A 23,801-nucleotide genomic window follows, 5' to 3' on the forward strand; every position below is an offset into this window, starting at 1 on the left:
GCCCAGAGTAACCGGTCCCAAGGGTCAAGCAGGCATCTGCATGCTGCTGCCCTCCCCGCATGTGTAAATGGTGAGGTGGGTGTCTATTTGGCAGGGTTATTGTGAACTTGTTATGTGACTATTGTATCTAACAAACGCACAAATAGTAGCGAGTATTATTATGGGTATGTTAATTTCTCATTAAAATTACATAAGTGTAAATTTGTTAAAATTAATAATTACTGATCATTGTATCTATATGCATTCATATACACATATATACATTTATGTATACATAGTCACATTTTATAGATTTTATTATACATTATTCTATATACATAATATAGTTAGACATAAATCTCACCCATAATAACATCAGTAAATAGATACATTTAGAGGGTGTCATGACTCAAGTCGCCTTCTGGCTAATTTGCCTTGTGTACCCCTGTGTTTCTAGAATACGAGTAATTATCACTTGCTTCACTTTCAAAAGTGACCCAGCTTGGACAATAAGTTATGTAAGCGCCCTCAATGAGGCCCGAAAGGAAAACTGACCTCAGAGAAAGCCAAGAACTCTCATAGTCTCAATGCTGATGAATAACACGTCCACTAGACAACCATGGCTTAGGACATGTTACTGGGGATACCAAAATAATTTTAAAAAATATACAATAATTCTTCAATAACAGTTCCCAAAGCAAAAACAAAAACAAACTCAGTGTCCACAAGCTTGTCCAAAATAGAGAATTTTCTATTTGGTAAAAAATTCCATGTGTTTATTCTCAGATTTTCTTACAGTTTGCTCCTGGACCGGCATTAATGGCCGCAGCTTGAAGGGGATGGTTTTAGTATTGACTGGAATCCTTTAAGTGGCTGCTGCATTGAAGGTTGTTCTGCCGCTCAATTTTTGTCTATGTTTTTCCTTTCTTTCTTGAAGTTCTGCTAATTTCACTAATGCTACCAGCTTTTGACATTTAGCTCTAACACTTGGAGTTTTGGGCCTGTCTTTAAAGGCACCAACAAGAAAATTTGTCGAACACAGTGCACCAATTTGTCTCTTTTATATGCTAGTATAAAAGAGAGGGAAAGTAAAAAACAGTGAGAGCCAGGGCTCTGGGTGACAGACGTAAGTTACCCTATTTCAATGACTTTATATGGTTTTTGCAGGAAGAATGTTTGCTTTCTGTTTTACAGAAGTTTCTGTATTTATTGTGTATGGTTTGATTTTAAAAATGTCCTTTCTGTCTCTCTTACTCCTTATTTTGTTTCAGAAAATGTCCTTTTTCCAACTGGAAAAGTGATACTTTAACAGTTCACACTTTTAACAATTTCCTATTAAGCAACGGCTGAAGATAGGTTAAAATTGAAATTGTTCCCCTCTTCACCTGGCCTGGGTATTTTGGGTACATCACTCTTGGAAAGGTTAACATATATCTTTTTCACATTTTCAACTTTATCTAAATAGATTAACCTTTAAATAAAATTCTTTACAAATGTCTTATTCAGCTTAAGCTCAACAACAAAGTCAACACTCTTTACCATTTCTTTTAAACACTCCAAGCTCTCTAACTCCCTTTATACTTTATGCTGTTCTCCTGTCCAGGAACCTTAGTGTCCAGTGATCTGTTGAGGCAGGAACAAAAAGGTCAGCTGGCTGGGGTGCCAGAAGCCTTATGTCTTTCTCAACCCACATGCAGATGAACTCTCTTGACTTTCTTGCCTTCCAGCGCCTGGACCACACAATGCATAGACCCTTCCTCACTGTCAGCCACGGGGGTGGGAAAAGCTCACTGCAGAGAGAAGCAAATTTCTGGGAAAAAGGACAAAATCTCTGAACTATGCCAGTGGTGTGTTCCATCCGAATTCATTTTGTTTTCCAAACCTGTTACTTTTATATCAGAAACCTAATTGATCCCAGAATTTCTCATCCATTTGTTAGGTGTTGAGGTTGAGACTCTCCAGCTGAGCTCATATACAGGGTCTGGCAGAAGTAACACCTGCTTGAATGTGGTTGGTAGTGTAATAATATGGGTGGAAGAATTTATAGTTTTAATTTGAACATTTCACCTAAAACATCATGTAGTGTGCTTGAGTGTGATGCTGTTGTGTTACACAATTACATGCTTATGATTTTGTAATAAAAGAGTTTGTAATAAAAAGGGGGCATTATTTGTGTCAGACCTTGTATAATGCAATACTAGTCTCATGAAACTGCTTGGTAACTGGGGACCCTTTGATCACCTGTGACAGAGGTACAAATGATTGCAGTGTTTTTCATATTCACCGCTTATGGCTAAAAGCTAAAGGCTAAAATGTGTAGTATGACTCTTCCATCAAGAAATATTTTACCTGTTTCTAACAATTAGTAAATCTGATTCAAATATTTTTGTACTGCCATTCATGTATAAGAAGAGATTTACATTATCTAGCCCTTCGTCTTAATCAGGGTTTTTTGTGGCCCTGGATATCACCCAAAGAAAATATCAAGGTTTAAGTAATATATAAATTGATTTACTATGGATTGCAGATTTTTATGGAGGATATCAAAAATATTTTTCCAGTACCGCAATACAGGGAGAATTTTAATATAAGCCTCTGTTAGCCAAGAGGTAATAATAGTTATTCCCATTGCTCCTTAAAGATTTCCTTGCAATATTAGAAAAATATTTTTTTTCCAGTTTTCACCTCTATGGAATCTGTCTTATGTGTTATAAAACCATTATTGAATTTAGAAGATAAAACTGAATGAACTATTTGCAGGCAGAATATACTAGAGCTAGTCACAAAGCTTGAACAGGTGAGCTTGGCTTTCCAGCCTTGAAAAGCATTTGAGAATTATATACGCAGGCCTAGACTCCATTACTGCAACCTGGACAGCCGTCTGTTTTTATGTTACAGGCAATGAAAGCTTAGAAGAAAACTACGTCCAGGACAGCAAGATGGGCTTTGTCATCAACGCCATCTATGCCATGGCCCACGGGCTGCAAAACATGCACCATGCCCTCTGCCCCGGCCACGTGGGCCTCTGCGATGCCATGAAGCCCATCGATGGCAGGAAACTCCTGGACTTCCTCATCAAGTCCACATTCATCGGTGTGTCTGGAGAGGAGGTGTGGTTTGATGAGAAAGGGGACGCTCCTGGAAGGTAAAGCTGTCTTTCTCATACTGGATCAAATAACCTGTGAGCCTCCCTGAGCCAGATGGCTGGTGACACTGGCTCCCTTTGGTTCCGTGGTTTCTGGGTGTCATGAGCACAGATACAACTAGAAAGCTAAAGAGACAAGGCTAATGTTAGATGGAAATTACATTTTAAAACATAGCAAGACTTATTGCAAACTCTCCCAGTCCTGCCTCCTGCCAGTACTCCACCTCTCCCCGGCTCTCACTCTATCCCTTTCCCCAGGATGCCTGGGACCACCCTGCAAGTCCAGGGAACTCAGGAGATTACAACTAACCAGCGGAGCCCTCCCTGGCTCTGCAGGGGCCAGGCCAGAGGTGCTTTCTGATTGATTGGTACAAGGCGATACAGGTTGTCAAATATTTTAGTATCACACCTGCTTAGAGCTTAATGTATGAAGACAATAAAGTCACGCACAGGTATCCTTTATTCTCAGGCTAACTTATATTCTGCCTGGAACAGAAGGGGAAGAATTTTCTTTCTGGTATTGAGTCGCTAGGGCTTCCATAGAATTAATCAAGAAGGAGAGGAAAATGAAATATACCTAATATATATATTTTTCCCCAAGTCATTTTATATTTAGTCTATTCTGCAACACTTTGTTTTAAAATGCTAGTTAGCTCATATTTCATTGGTACATGGAGAATGATGTCAGTATAAAGAATAGTTGTGTTTATGTGAATTTTCTGAGACCAGGCATAATCAGAAGAGTGAAATAGGAATTCAGACTTGCAACAGGAAGGAAAAAGGCTCTCAGCTTGGCTGCTGCACAGTGTGCCCACAATCCTTTTTTTTTTTTTTTTCCTCGTAAGCACTATCTTTCAGTAGATGATTTTGCAGAAAGAGAGATTTTAGGAAAGCATATGCTGTGTTAGAATGGAACATCCAGTCATTTAATCCTCACTGCTACAAGCATACCACTTCCCTTTTTCACAGCGGATAACACTCAGTGTCAGAGAAACTAAGAAACTTACCTAAAATCACTCCAAGAGTAGCTGATGGAAGCAGTGCATTCTGAGTCTGAGGCTTGTAGTCTTTTTGCCACATCACTCTGCCTTTTAGCTCATCCTAAAATTAGGCAAGGCTGCTGGCAGCATTCTTAATGTCATTTCAAAGGAACTGTAAGACAGTTTGGGAGAGACTACTGTAAGAGACCCCAAATAAGTCTCCACATATCTCTTCTTTTCATGTAAGCTTAAAGCTCTACATTTGGAGAGTGCCTTGAGAGGCCCAAGCAGATTCTCCTTGTTAAAATCCAACAGCTCTAGGAAAGACAATTTATGTAAACAATTGTCAGCAATTAAACCATGAGTTTATTAGATTCCTTCTAAGCTTCCATTAGGTGGGAGCAGGTTTAGGGGAAAATGTGAGTGAGATGGATGAAATGATCGAGGGTCCGGACACATGGACACATGGAAAGCCTGCAGGTGCGGAGTGCCTTGGGAAGTGACACCAGAAGGAAGTAACACTGGTGGGTCTGAGGTTCAGACCACCACTCTCCCCTTTAAACCCATTGGTATAATGCTGGGTTCCACTGGGAACTAAGCTCTGTAAAGGGTCAGATTTAGAATGGAAACCTCCCTGCATGACTCTATAAGATAACATACCCAATGTGCCCGGCACAGGGCCAGATGCATTTTAGACACTCCATAGGTAAATTATCCAAAATTTTGGCACACAATTTTAGCTTTCTTCTCCATCTTTAATTACATACTTAAATCATGAGCCTTCCCCTGGGTCCCTTTTCAAGGATCATTTCCTCGTGTTTGAAATTAATCATCTTCAACCCTGGCTGATGTGGCCCAGTGAGTGCCAGCCTGTGGACCACAGGGTCACCAGTTCAATTCCCAGACAGGGCAGGCACATGCCTGGGTTGCAGGCCTGGTCCCCAGTTGGAGGCGTGCAAGAGACAACTACACATTGATGTTTTTCTCCTTCTCTTTCTCCCTCCCATCCCCTCTCTCTAAAAATAAACAAATAAAGTCTTTAAAAAACACTTCCTTTATTAAAAAACAATTGGTCATCTTTATTTGTGATCAATTTCTATTTCAACCACTTCCCTCTGCTTTCATTTCCTGTTATAACACCACCCAAGCTTTCGGCTCCTCTTGTAGTTATTTTAGTTAACCATCATGTCACAGAAACTTGATGATTGAGAAGACATTGTAAAGTTATAATTTACAGTATGAGGATATTCCAAGTCAATGCCAATGTGCCAAGAAGGGACCTGGACCAGCCGAGAAGAGCTGCGTCCCGTGTCTGTCGCTCACACAGCCAAGGCGATGGCCTCTCTGTAGTAAGTCAGCCCTTTTCCCTTGGTGTCTTTCAGTATTTTTTTTTCCTATGGCTTTGGGGACTTTTTCAAAATGTGTTTTCATACCTAAATATTGTGAGTTTTCAGTTTCTACATGCTAATAAAGTGTGAACTGATATCTTTTCTTTGAAGAGCAAATGAAGAAGTCGGAAAAAAAAGTCTTAGAAAACTAATTTATAGGAAAAATGGACTCTAAAGCTAGCATCACATTTAAGCCTTCATGGAAAGTACATAAGATTTAATGATGTAATATGGAGAAAAACATAAAAATTAAAGGAAGTGAAAAAGAAAACTGTTCCTAGTGAACGTTCACAGCAGGTGCTATGAGTTTAAAATGGAAAACTATTGGAGGTGTAGATTAGTATCATTGATCAGTAGAATGAGTATGAACCATCAGCCCACAGTTAATAGCCCCATGGATATCGCTTAGGCAGCCACTCTGAAGAACATCCTGGTATGTCTTAGCAATCGAGAGAATAGGGACCTGCTAGTAGCCAAAAGTCAGAAGAGTCAAGAAATGAAACTCTAGGTAAGTTTTATTCACCTGAAAAAGTAAGGAAAAAACATCCTTCATTCTCTCAGAGTCTCCCTTTTCCCTTTAGGGAGTTGTTATTTATGGAAATTGCCAGAATCTGGATGTGAAGAAACCACTAGCTACCCTTTGGGTAGACAAAGTGTATTTGCACGTGAAGAGCAGGAACTAAGGCAATAGGTTTCAGACACCAATGAAGGTTGATTGGTAGTAGTTTCCTGGAGTGCTGGGCTGAGGAGGATTCTGAGTCTGAATCAGGTTTAGAAAGAATTCCAGGATGGATTAGGAGGGGGAATTGGGAGGAAGTGGAAGAGCTGAAGAAGAGAAATTTGTGTTGGTTAATTGCCATTTATTTCTTTGGGTCAAGGGCAATGCCTCTGACACCCTAGCGCAGGAGGGTGGAAACCCTGTACGGGCACCGCAGGAAACAGTCCCACTTTGCAGAGTCAGAGGGAGAGCCTGGCCTTCGTTTCCGGGAAACTGCCACATGAGCTATAATTTACTTGGGGTAAATAACAACATGCAGAGAAGATTGAAGGATGCCAGAGAATTTTCAATGACTGGGAGACAAATAGCTATGCCAATGCAAAGATGTTCTCCAGTTTTCTTGCAGTAATGGAAATAACCAGAGTGTTTTAAGGTGCTCATAGAAATACACATGTGAATGATATATTGATATTGCTTTCTACATAAGCCTTTGCTCCAATTGTGAAATAGTTTTTTACATACCTTATGTTAATAAATCCCCACAAGAAATCCATGATCCTTAAGGAGTTTAGTGACATTCCTAAGTGGTTTAACCTACTGTTAAAAAGTTAGAAAAGGGATTCCAGCTTACACATTTCAATGCCAAGTCCTGTACTGTTTCCACCGCACTGGGGAATGCTCTCCACTGCCCATGGGGAAATAACGAGGCCCCAGAACACACTCCAGCTGCAGCAAAGATTTCTAAGTGTAGCTTTTTCTGTGCGTAGCATTGTGGCATTTGAAATCACTGAAATGTTTGCCCTAACCAGGGGCGAGACCAGTTTAAATGTCAATGCTCAAGATGTTAAGTTCCCAACATCCTTGCTAATTAAAGATACATGCCTCAGATTTCTTGCTCTAATAGCATGTAAAATAGGCTTCAAACTTGATGAAATTCACCTCTATCAACCCAGAGTAATAAAAATGGCAACTGAATGTAAAAAAAAAAATTGGAATAAAAGAAATCAAGTTAAGAAATTAATGTTCCCAAGACTTGTTACTTGTTTGAACAAAAACATAGTGAATAATGATTTGGAAGAGATGATCAACTCAGCACACATAGACACATAGAATTATTGTTCTGGAAAATAAGCATTGAGAAAACATGAGTACTATATTCTTAAGCAAATATGGATGAAACACAGAAACTGAGAATAGAATACACATTTTGGAAAATCAGAGGAAACATTTCAAATAAGCTAAAATATTGACAGTAGCTGGTGTTAGGACATGGGATGATTCTAAGTTTTATCTCCCTTCTCTCTATTATTCTATATTTACCAAAATTCTTTGTTTTCTACATTATGTCCATATTCTCCAAGACACACACACTGTTTTCTTTGTAGGTATGATATCATGAATCTTCAGTACACTGAAGCTAATCGCTATGACTACGTACACGTGGGAACCTGGCACGAAGGGGTGTTGAACATTGATGACTACAAAATCCAGATGAACAAGAGTGGAATGGTACGGTCTGTGTGCAGTGAGCCTTGCTTGAAGGGACAAATTAAGGTAAGTTGGCCACGAATGTGTTCTTGGGTGGTATTCATGAAGAAGCCTTCTGCCCGGACATAAATAAAAAACACACAGATATTTTTCTTAGACAAGACTGTCCAGAAACAATGGACCAGGCTTATTCTTTTTATGCTTGTGGTTAGTTAAATTTGAAAAAGAAAAACAAAGAAAGATTAGGACATGGAGTAGGGAAACCATTAGAATATTTAGAATATTCTTTAATTAAATCACAATAATGAGGCAGAATTTTAAATACAATATAGAAAGCAAGGGGACGAATAATCCGATTTAAAAATTGAAACAGAAGTAAACCTGGAAACTCAAACCAATGGTGCTGCTTAGTCATAGTTCTAGCTGTTGTTAATGAAAGCAGAAGCTGAACAATGCTAAATAAGCATAAAACTAAAATAAAAGAAGTTGAAACGAGGTAACGCAGAGGCACTGCTTATCATTTCTCCACCAAGTTCTTTGATTTTTCCTGAAACTGGTGTTTGCTAGTCAAGAGAGATTCCTCACTTTCTAATTATTTTCAGATGCTTTTTATTTATTTATTTATTTATTTATTTATTTATTTATTTATTTATTTATTTATTACAGCTTGGGGCAAGTGAATAACCATGATATTGCTGTAATCATAAAATAAAGTAAATAAACATCAAATATTGAGCATTTAGTTGGATGTGTGAGCAAGAATTCTCAGTGAAAATGTCAAAGAAACAGCCCTCTCTGTATCCCCTGCTATTTGAAATCAAACTGGATGATGCACTGGGAAACGGAGTATAGGGGTGATTGTGAGCCGGCAACAACAGTGTAGATTAAACGACCTAATGGGTCTGTCCGCCTCTAATTTTCTGTGATTCATCTCTGGGAACAGACAAGGCTATCAAGTCAATGTCACTCAGCACAGCTGGAGCTGGAGTAGATGCTGTACGTGGCTCTGGCTCTGTCACCACGCAGCTATGGCCATGACTCTGTGCCATCTGAGGGGCTGGGGGACTACCCACACAAGGGACGAAGGACACCTAAGTGTCTTAGGGCAAGAATCTAGTCATGTGCAGAAGCGTTGGAAACCAGAAAAGCCTTATCTCTCCTGGTCACACAAGGTGGATGATGTGTCACCTGCAACATTTTTCGGCAGCTGACAAAAGCTGTCCTGACGGATGCAGCCTCTCAGGGAAACCAGCTGCTTCGAGATGAAGCAAACTTCCGAGACAATTCACCCTTTGGGTATCTGTGCCTTCTCCACAAAAGTGATGTTAAAAATATTTAGTAATTGTCATGACAACTCACCAATTAGAATCAGCTCCATTCTCGTGCAGTGACAGGGTGTTGGAGGCCACCTGTCATGCCCACGGTTAATCCTTAAATTGTTAAATCATGGGGAGATTTGGGCAAGGGGTCCTAAAGGACTCCCATAGTATGGGGTATTCAGGAGGCTTAAAGGTACCACTAGCTTCCTCTCAGTGCCCAAGTATTTCCGTTGTGTGAGCACGGCTGCAGCCAAGCCGCTGCGTGAGTAGGGAGTGTTGACGCTGCTTCTCCCCGGTGCATTTTGATTCTTATCCTGATGAAATTCTTCCGCATGAGACTGTCATGTGGTATGTAGGAATAGATCTTCTGAAATCCAGAGGCCCCAGAATCCCATTGACTGTTGCCTCAAGATACCAGGAAACTAGATTCTGCATTCATCTTCTTTTCTGGATGGTGGAGAAAACAGGACACCCGAGCCCTAAAGTCATATGATGAAGACAGTACAGAAACCCTGAGTTCATGGAGTACCGCGACCCAAAGGATGTCACATGTTTGGCTCAGGTCCCCTTTCCAGCCCAGGGGGTAGCACAGAGTCTGTCTTACATAAGACAATTGTTGTGAAACAGTTTCTAGCACTACCAAGTTGACTTTTTGCAGAGTATAAGCGGGGGTGGGGGGGGTGGGGGGGGGGAGTCCCTGGCAAGAGAAAACAAATTATCCCAAAGATTCACAGAATTCCAACTCCCTTTAACAATTCCCTCCTGTTCCTCTGGTCACTGGCCAGCTGTGAATGGAGGCTTCTACTCGGTGTACATTCCCCAGGAAGGGCCTTTCCCTGCGTAGGTTCAGAGGAAAGGCTGGCCGCAGACATCTGTGCCTAGACACTGCAGTGTTTCTGGCGTCACGTTTGCTTTACGTGCGTGCAGTGTTATTTGGGGAGATTTCACTAACCATTGCTCAGCTGTTACAGAGCATTTGCTATCAAAGCAAATGTTCTGGGGGCCCACTTTAGAAATACTGTGTGCCCTGCAGGAGAAAAGGAGCACCTGGAGAAGAGATGAATCTCATGTTCTGAATCATGGCGCTTCTATTTTTCCTTACATGACCAATTAGCCACCTTCTAGGCCCAAAATGCACACAGACAGGTCTCTTGGTAGCCATTGCAAAGGTGGGAGAGAGGCAGCTTACAAGGTGATGGTAGGGCTTGGATTTGTATTAACTGAGAAACATAACCTTTAGGAAAGGAGTATTTATTTCAAATAACAAATGCCGTTTAAAGTGCTAAAATCATTATTTGATATTTTTTATGATAGCCCATGGACATATCTTATGGTAATTGCCTTTGAAGCCATTAAAATTCCAGTTTTCTTAGTGTTATTTTTAGAAATATAAATAAAATATCTTATAGAAGCAGAAGTTGACTTTAGCTATACCACAAACACAGGGAAATAAAATCAAACTTTGCATTATCTCTTGTTATATTAGTTATGTTACAGTTCAGTCTGGAAAAAAAAAAAAAGAGTCCACACCAGGTAGAGCGATAGAAGGAATTTAGTAATAAGAGGTAGCTATAAAAGTAAGAGGAGACCCTGAGGCGACTCACAGATGAGCAACAGCAAGAATCATTCTTACCTCCAGGCCAGAAGGACTTGGCAAAATCTTAGCTGCTACCCGAGATGCCCTCTGAACTAGGGTACTAGAGGATATCTGAGCTTCTCCTTTCTGCTTCTCTTGGCTGTCCCACTGGATCCTTCTATTTTGCTAACCTCATCCAGAAGACAGTTGGCCAGAGAGCCTGGTCAATGTTGTTCACAGGTACTTAGCTCAGGTTTTCTTGAACACTTGAAACTGAGCAAGGCTTAAGGGCTGACGCATTATTGGGAGGTAGAATCCCAGAGAAGCGGCCCTGAAAAGAAAAGGGAAGTGAGGCAGGGAGGATGGGAATGCACCACAACTGACAAAAACATGATGCATTATTGAGCAGGATGCTCTTTCACTGAGCACCACTAGGCTCTCAGCCCCACAGAGATCTCTGGAAAGACTACTTGGACTATCTATTGAATAAAAAGGACAGGCGTATGCATGCACCTGTTCTATTTTCTGCTTGCTGTGCTAAAAGTTTGCTCACTGGAAGTAGCATCCCCTGACCCCTGTAGGCAGCTTCTGGGGAAGCCACGATCCATGTTCTGTTACATGGAAGCAGTAAGGGGAGAGAAAGCCTTGGTGGGTCCCATGTAGTCTGGTCTGGACTCCTGCTGGGCTGAATGCAATGCTGGTGGTTCTGGAATCCAGGGCCTGTTTCATGGGAGAGACAGCTGGAGAGGGCAGAAGGTGAGGCAACAGTGAGGAAGGCTGATGTAGGGCCACAGAAGTGTCCAGAACTCTCCAAGAGCCCATGGCCATGGGCCTAAGAGACTGCTTAGGTGAAGAGAATCTGAAGCAGCACACAAAATGTGCACAGTGGACCTGCAAGAGAACAGCAAGTGCCAGCACGTGTGCCATTCTCCTGTACCAGGCCTCCTGCTGTTCTCCTTGCTGTGGAGAAGGGGTGGGAAGGCAAAGGAGGGGACGGTGAAAAAAAGAAAGGAGGCCATGGAGGCCAAGGACCAACAATCCTCGAGCATATTCTTCTGCAGATACAGTAATGTTTTGCAGATATCATCATTCCAGTTACCCCCTGAAACAACCATTTTAAAGCAGATCCTATCGCCCCCAATTTATCAATGAGGAGTCAGAGGCGCAGAGGGGCTGAGTCACTTGCTCCAAGTGTTCTCGGTAGAAAGTGCCAGTGCTGGGCTCAGAGCCCACCCAAAGCTCTGAGCGGCCCACAGCCACCTGTTGCTCCACTATCTTTCGTGATAGGAACTGGCAGGTTTCCTACACATGCAGATCTTCATGACAAAGCCTTATGTTTTCAATAATTCACAGTAACATTACAAGCAGAGGTCCCCATTTAAAATGCAGAGGGAACAGAATCTGGAATGAAGGAAACATTTGTAAAGGTGGTCGGGAGCGTGTGATAGAGACAGGGTGACGGGAGAGAAGTCGAGGAAAGGGGTCCCGCAGGTTGCTTCACCACCTCCTATTCTTGCTTTTCCCCTCTCTCTTCTATGTTTTTTCCCCTAAGTTTGTATTTGGATTCTTCACTTCAAGTTGAAGACTGGGGCTGAGAGTTTGGGTGTAGAAAATGAAGAAAATCACTACTTTCTACTATTCTCACCTGACCAGTCTGACAGAACTTTGGGGACATTAAGGGAACATGGAATATATCATAAACAGTTCCTCATTGCAGATGTTATATTGTCATGTAGTAAAATAAACCTTACACATGTGGGAGAAAGCCCAGTTACACATACCTTACAAACTATAAACTTCGGAATTAGGTTAACTATTTTTTCCCTGAACTATTTAAAAGGGGGAGTACAAATATTGCAGAGCTTCATACCTTCGCACCTCAACTTATGTTCTTTAAGAATAAGGACAATTCTCACATAGCCATAAGACCAGCTAAGAAAGTTAGCAATAATATCATCAACTATAACTGTCCCAAACATCTCAACCTTCTCTTTTTGTGAATTAAAGCGAACTACTCATTTAAATTGTAGTTAATGTTACCATTTTAGCAAACAGTGAAACAATGATGTGGTTCCTCCATTAAGCAATATTTTCTAAGCTCCACATCAGAATGGCAGGTTCTTAATACAAATTGTCCACAAGAATGTAAAAAAAAAAATCCTCATTTGAGAAGCCTAAAATAACATAATGATGATGTGATCTGCCCCAGCTACTAAAAACATATTGGCTAAAATTTTGAAAAAAAAATAGAAGACAAAACAGCTTTTTTTTTTGTATTTTGCTGTGCATGTATAAATATGAAATTACCATAGTTTTTCTGATGAGGAGGAAACTTGGCAAGCACTGGTCATAATGAGAAGTTCTATGGAATTATCATGGGTTTATCCATAACTACTCAGAAATACCTACCTCTTCACTTCTCATGTTTTGGTCTCTTGGCCACTGAACATTTTGGCGGTCACCTTAGCCTCATACCCAGCCTGTCCACCACTTTGGGGGACAGGTGCCTATAGCAGCTGCCGCTGAATCACATGAGAGTGGGCAGGAGTGGGGCAGGGCTGCTGTGTGTTGGGGGCGGCAGTTGTAGGGGCAGAGCTCATTTACTCTTCTAAGTCAACATTTTGAGATGTAACATTCAGACAGAAGAGTAGAGGAGGAAGGCAAGGGTAGGGCTACACAAGGTACTCTTACTACCTGGTCTTTGCTCCAGCTGTCCCCGCTGCCTAGGATACCCTTCCACCAGATACATTCAAGGTAGACTCTCTTTGCCTCTCTCAAGTCTTTATTCAAATGACAGTGTCTTAGTGGGACCTTTTCTGACCACCATATGCAAAATTGCAACTCCCTGTTCCAGGTACCTCCCTGTCAGGACTAGAGCCAACGTGGGGCAAGTGAGGTACCAAGGGCACAGATTTTAAGGAAGCACTCTCTCTCAAGGTCCTGAAAGTGCAGGATTGGTACTTGCTCAACCTGAAAGGTGCATTCCTCTTTAAATGTGGTTCTTAGGTGCTACACTTGCCTCACCTTGGTCCCTGTCCTGAACCTTATTCCTCTTTCTTGCTGCACTTTTCTCAAAGCCTTTCTCTAGAAGGATAACTCCCTAAGGATGGTGATATTATCTGTTTTGTTCACTGATCATTTCTACGTTACACAGAGTTTCTAGCACACTGTAGGCACTCTAACACACACTGCAAATGAATTAGTGAATAAATGAATGAATGAATGTTTAAATAAACATTTAAATGTATGTTTTCTGTATAAGCATTTCATTCTTCCTTCTAGCAGTGTACTTAAGCCACTGTTAGATTCTGAGCTTTTTAACCTCAGTGACCAGGTCTTTTCATCTACTTGTCCCCATACATCGCACCATGTCTGGCATACTGGGCAACCTAATAAAGGTTGATTAAGTGAATATACAGGGTCCAGCACAAAAAACATCCCTTTTTTATTAAAAAAATATTTTATTACAAAATCATAAGCATGTAATTCTGTAACATAACAATATCACACTCAGGCACACCATATGGCATTTTAGGTGAAACGTTCAAATTAAAACTATAAATTCTTCCACCCATATTATTACCCTACCAATCACACTCAAACAGGCCTTACTTCTGCCAGACCGTGTATATCTGCATTTTCTCAGTATAACATGCCATCACCCTGACAGCCATTATTACACTAGGAAGAGCCTAACTCTTGGAAGTAACTGGAGATAACATGGCTGAGATTTGCACAATGTACTAATCCCTTCTGAAGCTCCTTTCTAACTGAAAAATGCACATGATTAACTTCATCCCATAGGGTGTAATTCTGTGTCATTCTGTACAGGGTGCCTAGCACATAGCCACGCGAGATACGCCTACTCCTGTGATCATTTTGACATTCCTATACCATTACTATTATATTTTTCCTCTAATAGATCTACAATGTAGGATTTCCCTAAGTTGATATTTTTATTTAGTTCTTACAAGGCTCTCTTCAGTTTTTTTCTTATTTTTTATTCTCTTTGAATTCTCTATTTCCATTCCTTCTCTTTACATCATATTCTATATTATTTCCCTCTTGTCTTTCATATATGTTATCGAGTAATTAATATGTGCCAAGAACTATGCCAGCACTGTGAATGCAAAGGAAACTTAAACACGGTCCCTTCTTCTGAGAAACTCGTAGTGAAGCTGGGGAAAGACATACCAGCAATTAGAGTTGACTGTTTTCTCAGCTCCCGCCAAGGGTGCTGTGGGGATGCAGGAGGGCAGGGCTGATTTCTCCCACAGCTGACTCTCCTGTAGCCCTAATTAGGGAAGACCCAGTTTCTCTATCCTGTTTAGTCTCTCTAGTATTTCCCTTTGAAGAAAACTTTTCCTGTTTCCTTTGATTTATAGCTATCTTTCCTTCATTACATCTCTTGATGCTATTTCCTTTCTTCCTTTTTTTAAAAATAAAACCTTAATTCTAAAAATCCATTACAAATCACTTCAGAAGCTTAGTCATAAAGTGAACACTTGATTTCCCATGGCATAAATACTTTAAGACTACTACAGAGCATATGTAATTGAATCACAGCATTGTGTGTAGCAGCAGGTCTCCTGGTCTCACTAATAAGTCTAGCACCGGATGTGAAAAGAATCAACAGGTCCTGTGCCTCTGTGAGCCTTGGCCCTTCAAAGGCAGTTTCTGTGAAATATCAAAACTTGTATCATGATTCAGAGCTTCATTTTCAGTGTTTTCCTCTGGGAAAAAAAATGAAAAAAATACTTTATTCAGTGTTTGAGTGAGTGTATAGTACAAAAAATGTCTGTGGGTATGACTGATATAAAAAATAAAAATAATCATAAATATTTATAATTTGGGGGAGATTAAAACATAAATTAGAGTTAAGATAGAATTATTCAAATGTCAAAACAAAGAACAATGACTATGGAGCTGGATCCCCAGAGCCCACGTGGAGCCAGGAATGGTCCCAGTCTTCTCCAGCCAGAGTGGAGCTACCTTGTTGAAGGCCCAGAGGGGTCATACCTTAATAATGAGTGTACACCATTCATAAAGTAGAGACTACTGTAGATTTTCTCTAAAAGGTTAAAAACAAGATTCAAATTTAGCCACAAGTAGCTTAGCTGTCCACCAGAACAAAGGGCAATACTTCAAAAAAAAGACTCCAGCACTCTGTACCTTATGTATACCATGGTCAGCATCTGGTCAAAAAAAATTGAGGCATATGATAAAGTCAGAAAAAATGACACACTACCAAAATAAAAATCAAACAATAGAAATAGTCCCAGAAATTACATTGATGATGTAATTAGCAGTCAAAGGTATTAAAATATCTACTTTAAGTACATACTAAATGATGTAAAGCAAGCATGAATATCATGACAAGGCAAATAGAAATATAAAAAATACAAGATGGGGTTTATACAATGAAAACTAAAATATAGAAAAAATAATATTTCAGTGAATGGGATTAACAGATATTAGATATTATACATGTAAAAATCAGTAAATTTAAAAACATAACAATAAAAAATAGGCAAATGAGACACATAGAGGGAAAACAAAGTTAAAAAAAATGAACAGACTCTCAGCAACTTGCAGAGTACAGTCGAGAGGTATGTTAGAAGTATAATCAGAGACCCAAAAGGACAGGAGACAGGCCAGAAAAAAATTTTAAAGAAATAATAAATTGAAAAATATTCAGATAAAATGAAACTATAAACCCAAATCCATGAAGCTTAACAAATCCCAAAAAAGTTGAACACAAAGAAGATATAAAATTGCTAAAAACCAGGGATAAAAAGAAAATCCTAATATAAGCCACAGTGAAAAGTTCTGTTGGATGCAGAAAAACAAAGTCAGAATTGTGGCAGACTGCTCAGAAACCATACACAAGGCCAGGAAGGAACAACATCTTTAACGTGGTAAAAGGAAAAAAATCTTTCAACCTAGATATATTTCCAAGGACAATGGAATGGCATAAAGTGCTAAAAAGAAGGGGGGAAAAACTGTCAAATTAAACTTTCCTACTAAGTGAAAATAGTTTTTTTTCAAAAATTAAGCCAAAATAAAGACTTTTAAAGGGTACAAGAAGTCTTAATTCTCACATCAGCACTACAATAAATGGCAGAGAATGTTCTTTAGGGTGAAGAAGATTATAGCATATAGATATTTGGGTAAATATAAAAAAATAATTTTTTTCTTGCTTCAAAAACATATTTCAAAAATGATCATTTAAAGCAAAAATAATTCTCACAGGGGGTTATAAAATATGTGTAAGTAAAATGTACTAAAACAACACCCAGTAGAAGGGGGAAATAGAAATATATTGTAGGAATCTCACAATGTACATTAAGTTGTATAATAGTATTTGAATGTAGACTGTGATAAGTTAATGATGTGTATTTTCGATCCTACAACAGCCACAAAAACAACACAGAGGTTTAGCGAGTATGCCAATTTTAGGGATAAAATGAAAAGCCAAAAAAGTTCATTCCAAAAGAAGCCAGAAAACAAGGAAAAGGAAACAAAGGGCAGATGAGACATACAGAAAAAAGAGATGATTGATTCATATCCAGCTACACCAGTGATTATAATAAATGTAAATGTACTGAGCACATCAATGGAAAGGCAGAAATTGTCAGACTGAAGATGAAAGCAAGGTCTAATTATGTGTTGTTTATAAGAAACTTACTTTAAATGCAGTGTGTTTTGATGTTTATTTTTGCATTGTGTAAGGGGAAAAAGTGCTTACCAAACAATCTGAAAATGGGAGAAAGTTTAAACTGCTCAGATAATAAGCAATTCTTCAGGAATTTTGGACTAGCAATTTTTCTTCCAACAGTTTATGTGATCTCTTAAATTCACTAGAGCAAGTAACAAGGCAAGAACAGGGCTATACTTTCTTTGCCATCATTCTGTTGTTATGTATAAAAAGTTGCTCATGTTTTCATAATTATAACAAAAATTCCATGATTCCTCAATTTTTATGAATTATTAAGGTTTTATTACATATAAACTTTTGTGTATAAACATTTCTTATTCTTTCAGAGAAGAAAGCTGCATTTTTATCGTACTTTCTGAGAATAATTAATACATAGTACTATAAATAAGGATAAAATTCAACTGTTTCATTTTTAACTCTATGAGATAATGTAGTCAATTATCTTTATTAAACAAATTTTTAATTATTATTGAAAAACCTCCAAATCCAGCATGCAGTGAATTGAAATTCACATCTGAACTCGAAGGTAACTAGGTATATTTCAATCTATGCACTTAATCGTCTTCAGCAAATAGAATTTTTTGAAAAGTTACTTTTTCATGACAGTGTGAAAACAAGTCCCAATCTGAAAGAGAAGGCATTCTGGAGAAACCATCCTCAGGGGTATGAACTCTCTCTGTTGCAGGTCATACGGAAAGGAGAGGTGAGCTGTTGCTGGATTTGCACAGCCTGTAAGGAGAACGAATATGTGCAAGATGAGTTCACCTGCAAAGCCTGTGACTTGGGCTGGTGGCCCAATGCAGATCTCACAGGTAGGGAACCTTGTCTTTGAGTGGTGGCCTTTCCAAAGGACGCAGTGTTTAAAATGTGAGCAGTTAGCTCGTGCCTTTTTTGATGTTCATTTACAGGGTGCGTTCTCTAACTCTCCTGTCAAAGAGTATACACAAACCTCTGACAAATTTCCCATGATCTACACTAAAAGGAAAGTTTATTTAAACTTTATAAAAATGTATTGAAAGGGTATTCAGCAGGGGGAGATTAGGGTGGGGAGGGACTGAGCAAAAAGGAAAAAGGACTCATGGACATGGTTAACAGTGTGGTGATTGCCGGACAGGGGGATATAAAGGGACAAAATTGCAGTGGAAAAAATACAATAAAGATTAAATTTAAAAAAAAACAAAAAAGGGTATTCTGGTGTACCAATAGTCTTGTTGCTGTTTTAAAATTTTATTTGAAGCTATTTCTAATTACTTGAATTCATATTTGCACCAAAACAAAGATGATCCACTAGTAAAATCAATGGGACTCATATGGATGGATTATGTGAGTTTACCTGTTTCCTAAGAACAATGTTCAGGTATCTTTATTTTGTTTTTCACAGTCCCTGCTTTACAACAGGAGAGGTATTTCACAAGTACTTTGCCCAGATTTTAAGGGTAATAGGGCCATGGAAAGTTTGTCCTCTGAGTAATCTAACCCTTCATTTGAAAAAGGAAACAGAAGCCAAGGGAGGCCTATTTGCATGCCCAAGGTCACCACAGAAGGTGCAGAGACCTGTTCACTGACAGCTGATCCTGTGCCTTCCTGGCTATTGATGAAAATCACTAGGGGGCAGGGAGAGGGGTAACATTCCTGATTATTGTTCCCTTTTTCACTTGTTTCCAAATAAGAATATAAAACTAAGAAATTACGTGATTTATTCAAGGCCCATCAAAAATGGCTGGGTTGGTAGAACCAGTCCACATAATTAAAATGATACTTATTAAGTGAGAGTACTTTGTAAAATGTTAATGCTGTTAGAAGAAAATGTACTAAAATGAGAACCAGACATATTTGAGAAATCACCTAGTACAAAGAGCTTTTTAAAGAAAAGGAAATCCTATCAGGATATTTTTGAAGGTATAAATTGTATCTCATTCATCTTTTTATTCTCTAGCTAAAAACTTGTTCTCAACTTTATGAGCCTAAAAATTACCCAGGAATTACCCACCTGCAGAGATTCTTATTCACCTGTTCTGAGATGGGACCCAGCAGATTCCGAGGCACTTATTTCCTGTCCCATCCTTACAGAAACAGCCTTGACTATAATAGCTTCTTAATAAATATTTGTTCTTTTGAGAGAATTAAAAAGAAGGGACTCACTCAAGTTCATCTAGGTCAATGCAGTTGGTTAATAAAGAAGCCACCATGAGAATCCGGGACCTTTGTCCTGGGTTCTAATGCTCTCCCACTGTGCCGCCAATCTCGTGGCTGTGTGCGGTGGACTGGCTTGGAAAAACTTTTCCAACCTCTTTTTGGACACATGCCATCCCCCACTCATTCTGTGTCTCTCTTCACACTTTTATCCTCCTTCATGGTGTGTGCTGCTCACTGGGCCTTTTTGTCTTGAGTAAGCAGGTCCCCTTAGATCACCACAGGGCTTGAGCACTGGGTTTGACTTCATAGTCGGTCGAATCTGCTACTGGACTGAGACCACCGCTGACTAAGAGAGTCAAAGACAAAACTGGCTTCTTCTACAGGTTGACCTTAGAAGTCAAAAGCCCCGGCTTTTGGGTACAGCAGTTTTTTCTCTTGTCTACTTTTTGTGGAGCTTCTCCAAGCTTTTCTTACTGCTCCATTTTCACATTAACCGGGGCTTAACTCATAAATGAAAAAGAATTTCTATCCTATTTTAAAATATTAAAATACAAAAATAAATTTTAAAAATGATCTAGCATGTTATAATAATGAAACTGAAAGATTTTTTTTGTCAGCATTTAAATTTTATACTTTATTTTTTATAATGCATAAACAGGGATCGCTTCTGCCATAATATATGTTAACAGTAGTTTAACATATTTTTGTCCAGTAGAGATCTTCCATCATGGGTATGTTATCTGCCCACTGACAAATGATCACCACCGTTGATTAGGGCACTTTGACTTCGTAAATATAAAAATATCATCCTTGACTATAAACAGATGAATATGAAGGCAATTATCCTTGTAAAGAATGTAATCTACTACCATCCTTCACATGTACAATGGTCACTTTAATATTCAAATGAGTTGGGCCAAGCAACAGCTCAGACTGCCTTTATCTAACAACAGGCAAGTGTCTCATCTACCCAGATTACTTTGCAGATCTTATATTTAGGATCGTTTAGAATAGCTCTCACACTCCTTTATACTTACTGTTAATTGCCATCTGTTGTTTCTTACCCCTTTGCTCTTATCCATGATGGAAACTGAGATCTCATTTGCCACTTATTTTGTGCTGTGTCAGGCTCAGAGCAAGGGCGCAGCACATGGCAATGAGGTGGTGGTGGTTGTCATGGCAGCAGTAGTTGTTTAAAAAAAAATCCTGCAGAGAATAGCAAAAATCAGTAGAAAAACTCAGAGGAATAATGCATTGCCTTTAACTAGGTATTTTATTTTCATGCATAGATTTTTTTTTTTTACTAAATTTTAGTTAACTTGCAAAATTATTCTTTTTTGGGAAATGGTGTTTTTTATTGAAGATAGAGTTTGTCAAGATATGTTTAAAATTATGAGATAGCTACTTTCCATGTATGCTTCAAAGACTCTAATATTAATGAATAAATACACGTTTTGAAGTGAGTTTTTGTTTTTATCAGCATATGGTTTTTGGCTATGAAGAAAAATTGGTATATTTCCTAGAGGAAATGATTTCTAAATCTGCTAATAAGTTTCTCATATTTTCTTTTTGGGAAAAATGTACATTTTAATTCAGCATTTAAATTTTATACTTTATTTTTTATAATGCATAAACAGGGATCGCTTCTGCCATAATATATGTTAACAGTAGTTTAACAATTCGTAAGCCAATTATATGTAATCAAATGCTACTTATTTCTTTTAAAAAGTCAAACAGTATAAGAGAGTTCCTCAGAAAGCCAGACTACACTAAATTTAATCATTAGAAATACAAAATACTTAATTATAGAAATTAACTAACTTTAACTATTTTTCTTCATTGAAATATTTGCTGTGATCTCTTATACTATCTACTCATTTATTTAATTTTATATTATACGTGGCCATCTGCTTAATGCCAGGTCTTTTTTTTTTTAGCAACTGGGGACATATGGGTGAATGAAGCAAGGTTTGTATCATGGAGAATGAGATTCATAAAAAACTAGACATGTAAACAGTTAATTATGATATAGGTCCTATAATAGGGATATTTGAAAAATGTCACATGAACACAGAATTAAAAAGCCATTATTTTTCCCAGAGAAGAGACATTTGAGTTGAATATTGAATAATAAATAGAATTTTACCTTGTATGTAATTCATATTAATGTAAGAACATTAAAAAACACATCTCAATGAAACCTTAGGTAATCATGAAGAATTACTGTAAATGTTAGTAAATGCCCAAGATACTTTGAGTAAAATAATTGTGGCCTTTTTTAAATTTTTTGATTCATATTAAGTTTGTCTTTACCTGAGGGAAAAGAAGTCCAATAGTAAATTTTAGCTTCTTCCAATGTGTTTGGATTCTATGGGTGAGCCACAATTTGTTTCGAAAATTAGAAATAATCCCTGGTCGTCAGGCCAGAGTCATTACCACTTCTCTTAGATTTTGCCAAGTAATTTATAGTCTGCTTGAAGAAAACTGACTTGTCTGATGGCTCTGGATTCTCTGGGTCAACTCTACAATGAAACTGTCAGGTTCTTAAGTTCTCAATCTCTAAATATAGTATGCACTACTCCCAGAATATCTTCTCCATTTGGATGCTGAGGATCAGGTAGGCTCCTCAAACATTTTGAAGGTTACCTCAACCTCTTCAAGACTTGGAATCTCCAAATACACCTGGTGGTTGGACAACTCTTCTCTGCAAACCTCCAAACAGCACAACAAAGTACATTACATGTTGTATTACATCTATGGACAATACGGATATTATAACTAATTCCCAAAAGATATCAAAGCTAGTGATTCTCAAATTTAGGATGTCTAAGAAAATTTTTAAAAAATTTAAAAAAAGAAAAAAGAGTAAGAAGAAGGAGGAGGAGGAAGAAAAGGAGAAGAAGAAAGAAAAAAGAAGAAATACTTTAGGAAGATTATTCAAAATGTAAATGTTCAGTTTGAATCCCTATGAGGCACTATTTTGGGTTGTCCTGGATTGCCATTGAAAAGCCCAGTTTCCACACAAGGAAAATAATCAAGGATCTTCACAAGAGATAAAACAATCACAGTGAAATCGTAGGTATATTGTTTTGAGGTGTTATGACAAACTGCTACCGTTACAACACAAGAATACTTGTTTCCCCTTCTAGCACATTACAATTTTTTCACTGTTTGAATAGTTTTATTAAATCAAGGTATCTGATGTGCTATTAATAGTGAGGTTATTGGTAGACACAAAGGCACCTTTACCAATAGGAAAATGTTGCTTCCCTTGGAAGTTCAGAGGAAGAACACGGGTTCTTTGGTGCCAATGTCTTCCATGATGTTAACTTATTGGACAAATTTTAAGCAGCTGTCCTTCTGAGCTTTGGCTAATGTGGAACATTGGTTCTATATATGACACTTTTGTTTGCAGTTTTATAGATTTTTTTTGTCTATAGTCTCCCAAATCATAGAGAATAGAGGTTCTTTTTTATTGTTTTACCTAAAGATTCATAATTACACTAATTTTTAGTTTATTTATCTTTATGCTCTATCAAAATGTCTAGTCACATATAGAATATTTATGAGTCAGTAATTTTTTATTTTAATATCACTCTCTGGCTTGATTTCTCTAATTCAGATTTGAGCCTATTTATAAGAAGAGAAGATATGGTTCTTCCTATGTCAGTTGTGGAGTCCACCCCAGAATTCTTTGAAGGGTGCCTAAAGTCTATCTTTCCTCTTTATTTAGTTTATAATTTTGAATCTTTACTTAAAAAAGCATCTGAAATTGCCTTATGTAATGTATTTTTTACTTTTATCTTTAAAATTTTACACTACTGGGTTATCTAAATCTTTTCTTTTCTAATCTCCTGCTTTTAAACATTTTCTTCCATGAGGCTAACAATTAATTGAATTAATTGGTACAAATCTGTAATGTGGGACAATAAGTACTTAATAAAACTCCTGACTTTTGCAGAAAATGTTTTCCTTCTATCTCTGAAATTTAGGAAAACCATTAATTATAGCTCTTAATTTGGCTCACAGACTTAATTCAACTTTCATAGATCTGAGTTGTGTTCTACAAATTTAAAATATGGTATTCTTTTCTGATGAAAACTCTGAAGACAGAATAGTTTATTTGAAAATTCAGATAAAGTTACATAGTCAAAGTGAAATGTAAAGGGTTGCTTTCAGAAGGTTACCAAGGCCTTCACAAGGACTACTTTGGAATTTGAATTTTACTTTACAATCTCAGTATGTCAATTAAGAAGCTTAATATTGACTATTTAGTATTTTATTTTCTAATTTGTCTACAAACCCTTTTTAAATATTTTAATTTTTTTGATTGTGTCATATCAAAAATTCTCCT

General features: G+C 38.1%; 1 protein-coding gene across 3 annotated transcripts in view; it reads left to right on the forward strand.

Annotated features, from left to right (window-relative positions):
• GRM1 (glutamate metabotropic receptor 1) overlaps window positions 1–23,801 on the forward strand; it is a 328,195-nt gene that overhangs the window by 268,861 nt on the left and 35,533 nt on the right. For all 3 annotated transcript variants that reach the window (XM_054570078.1, XM_054570080.1, XM_054570079.1), the window contains exons 5-7: window positions 2,878–3,124; window positions 7,596–7,764; window positions 17,997–18,123. In XM_054570078.1, the coding sequence (XP_054426053.1) occupies window positions 2,878–3,124; window positions 7,596–7,764; window positions 17,997–18,123 (543 nt within the window). The remainder of the gene's footprint in view (window positions 1–2,877; window positions 3,125–7,595; window positions 7,765–17,996; window positions 18,124–23,801) is intronic.

Source organism: Pteronotus mesoamericanus, unplaced genomic scaffold (genome assembly GCF_021234165.1).
Source record: "Pteronotus mesoamericanus isolate MK-2021 breed Mesoamerican mustached bat unplaced genomic scaffold, CSHL_Meso_final contig_20, whole genome shotgun sequence".
NCBI classification, from domain to species: Eukaryota; Metazoa; Chordata; class Mammalia; order Chiroptera; family Mormoopidae; genus Pteronotus; species Pteronotus mesoamericanus.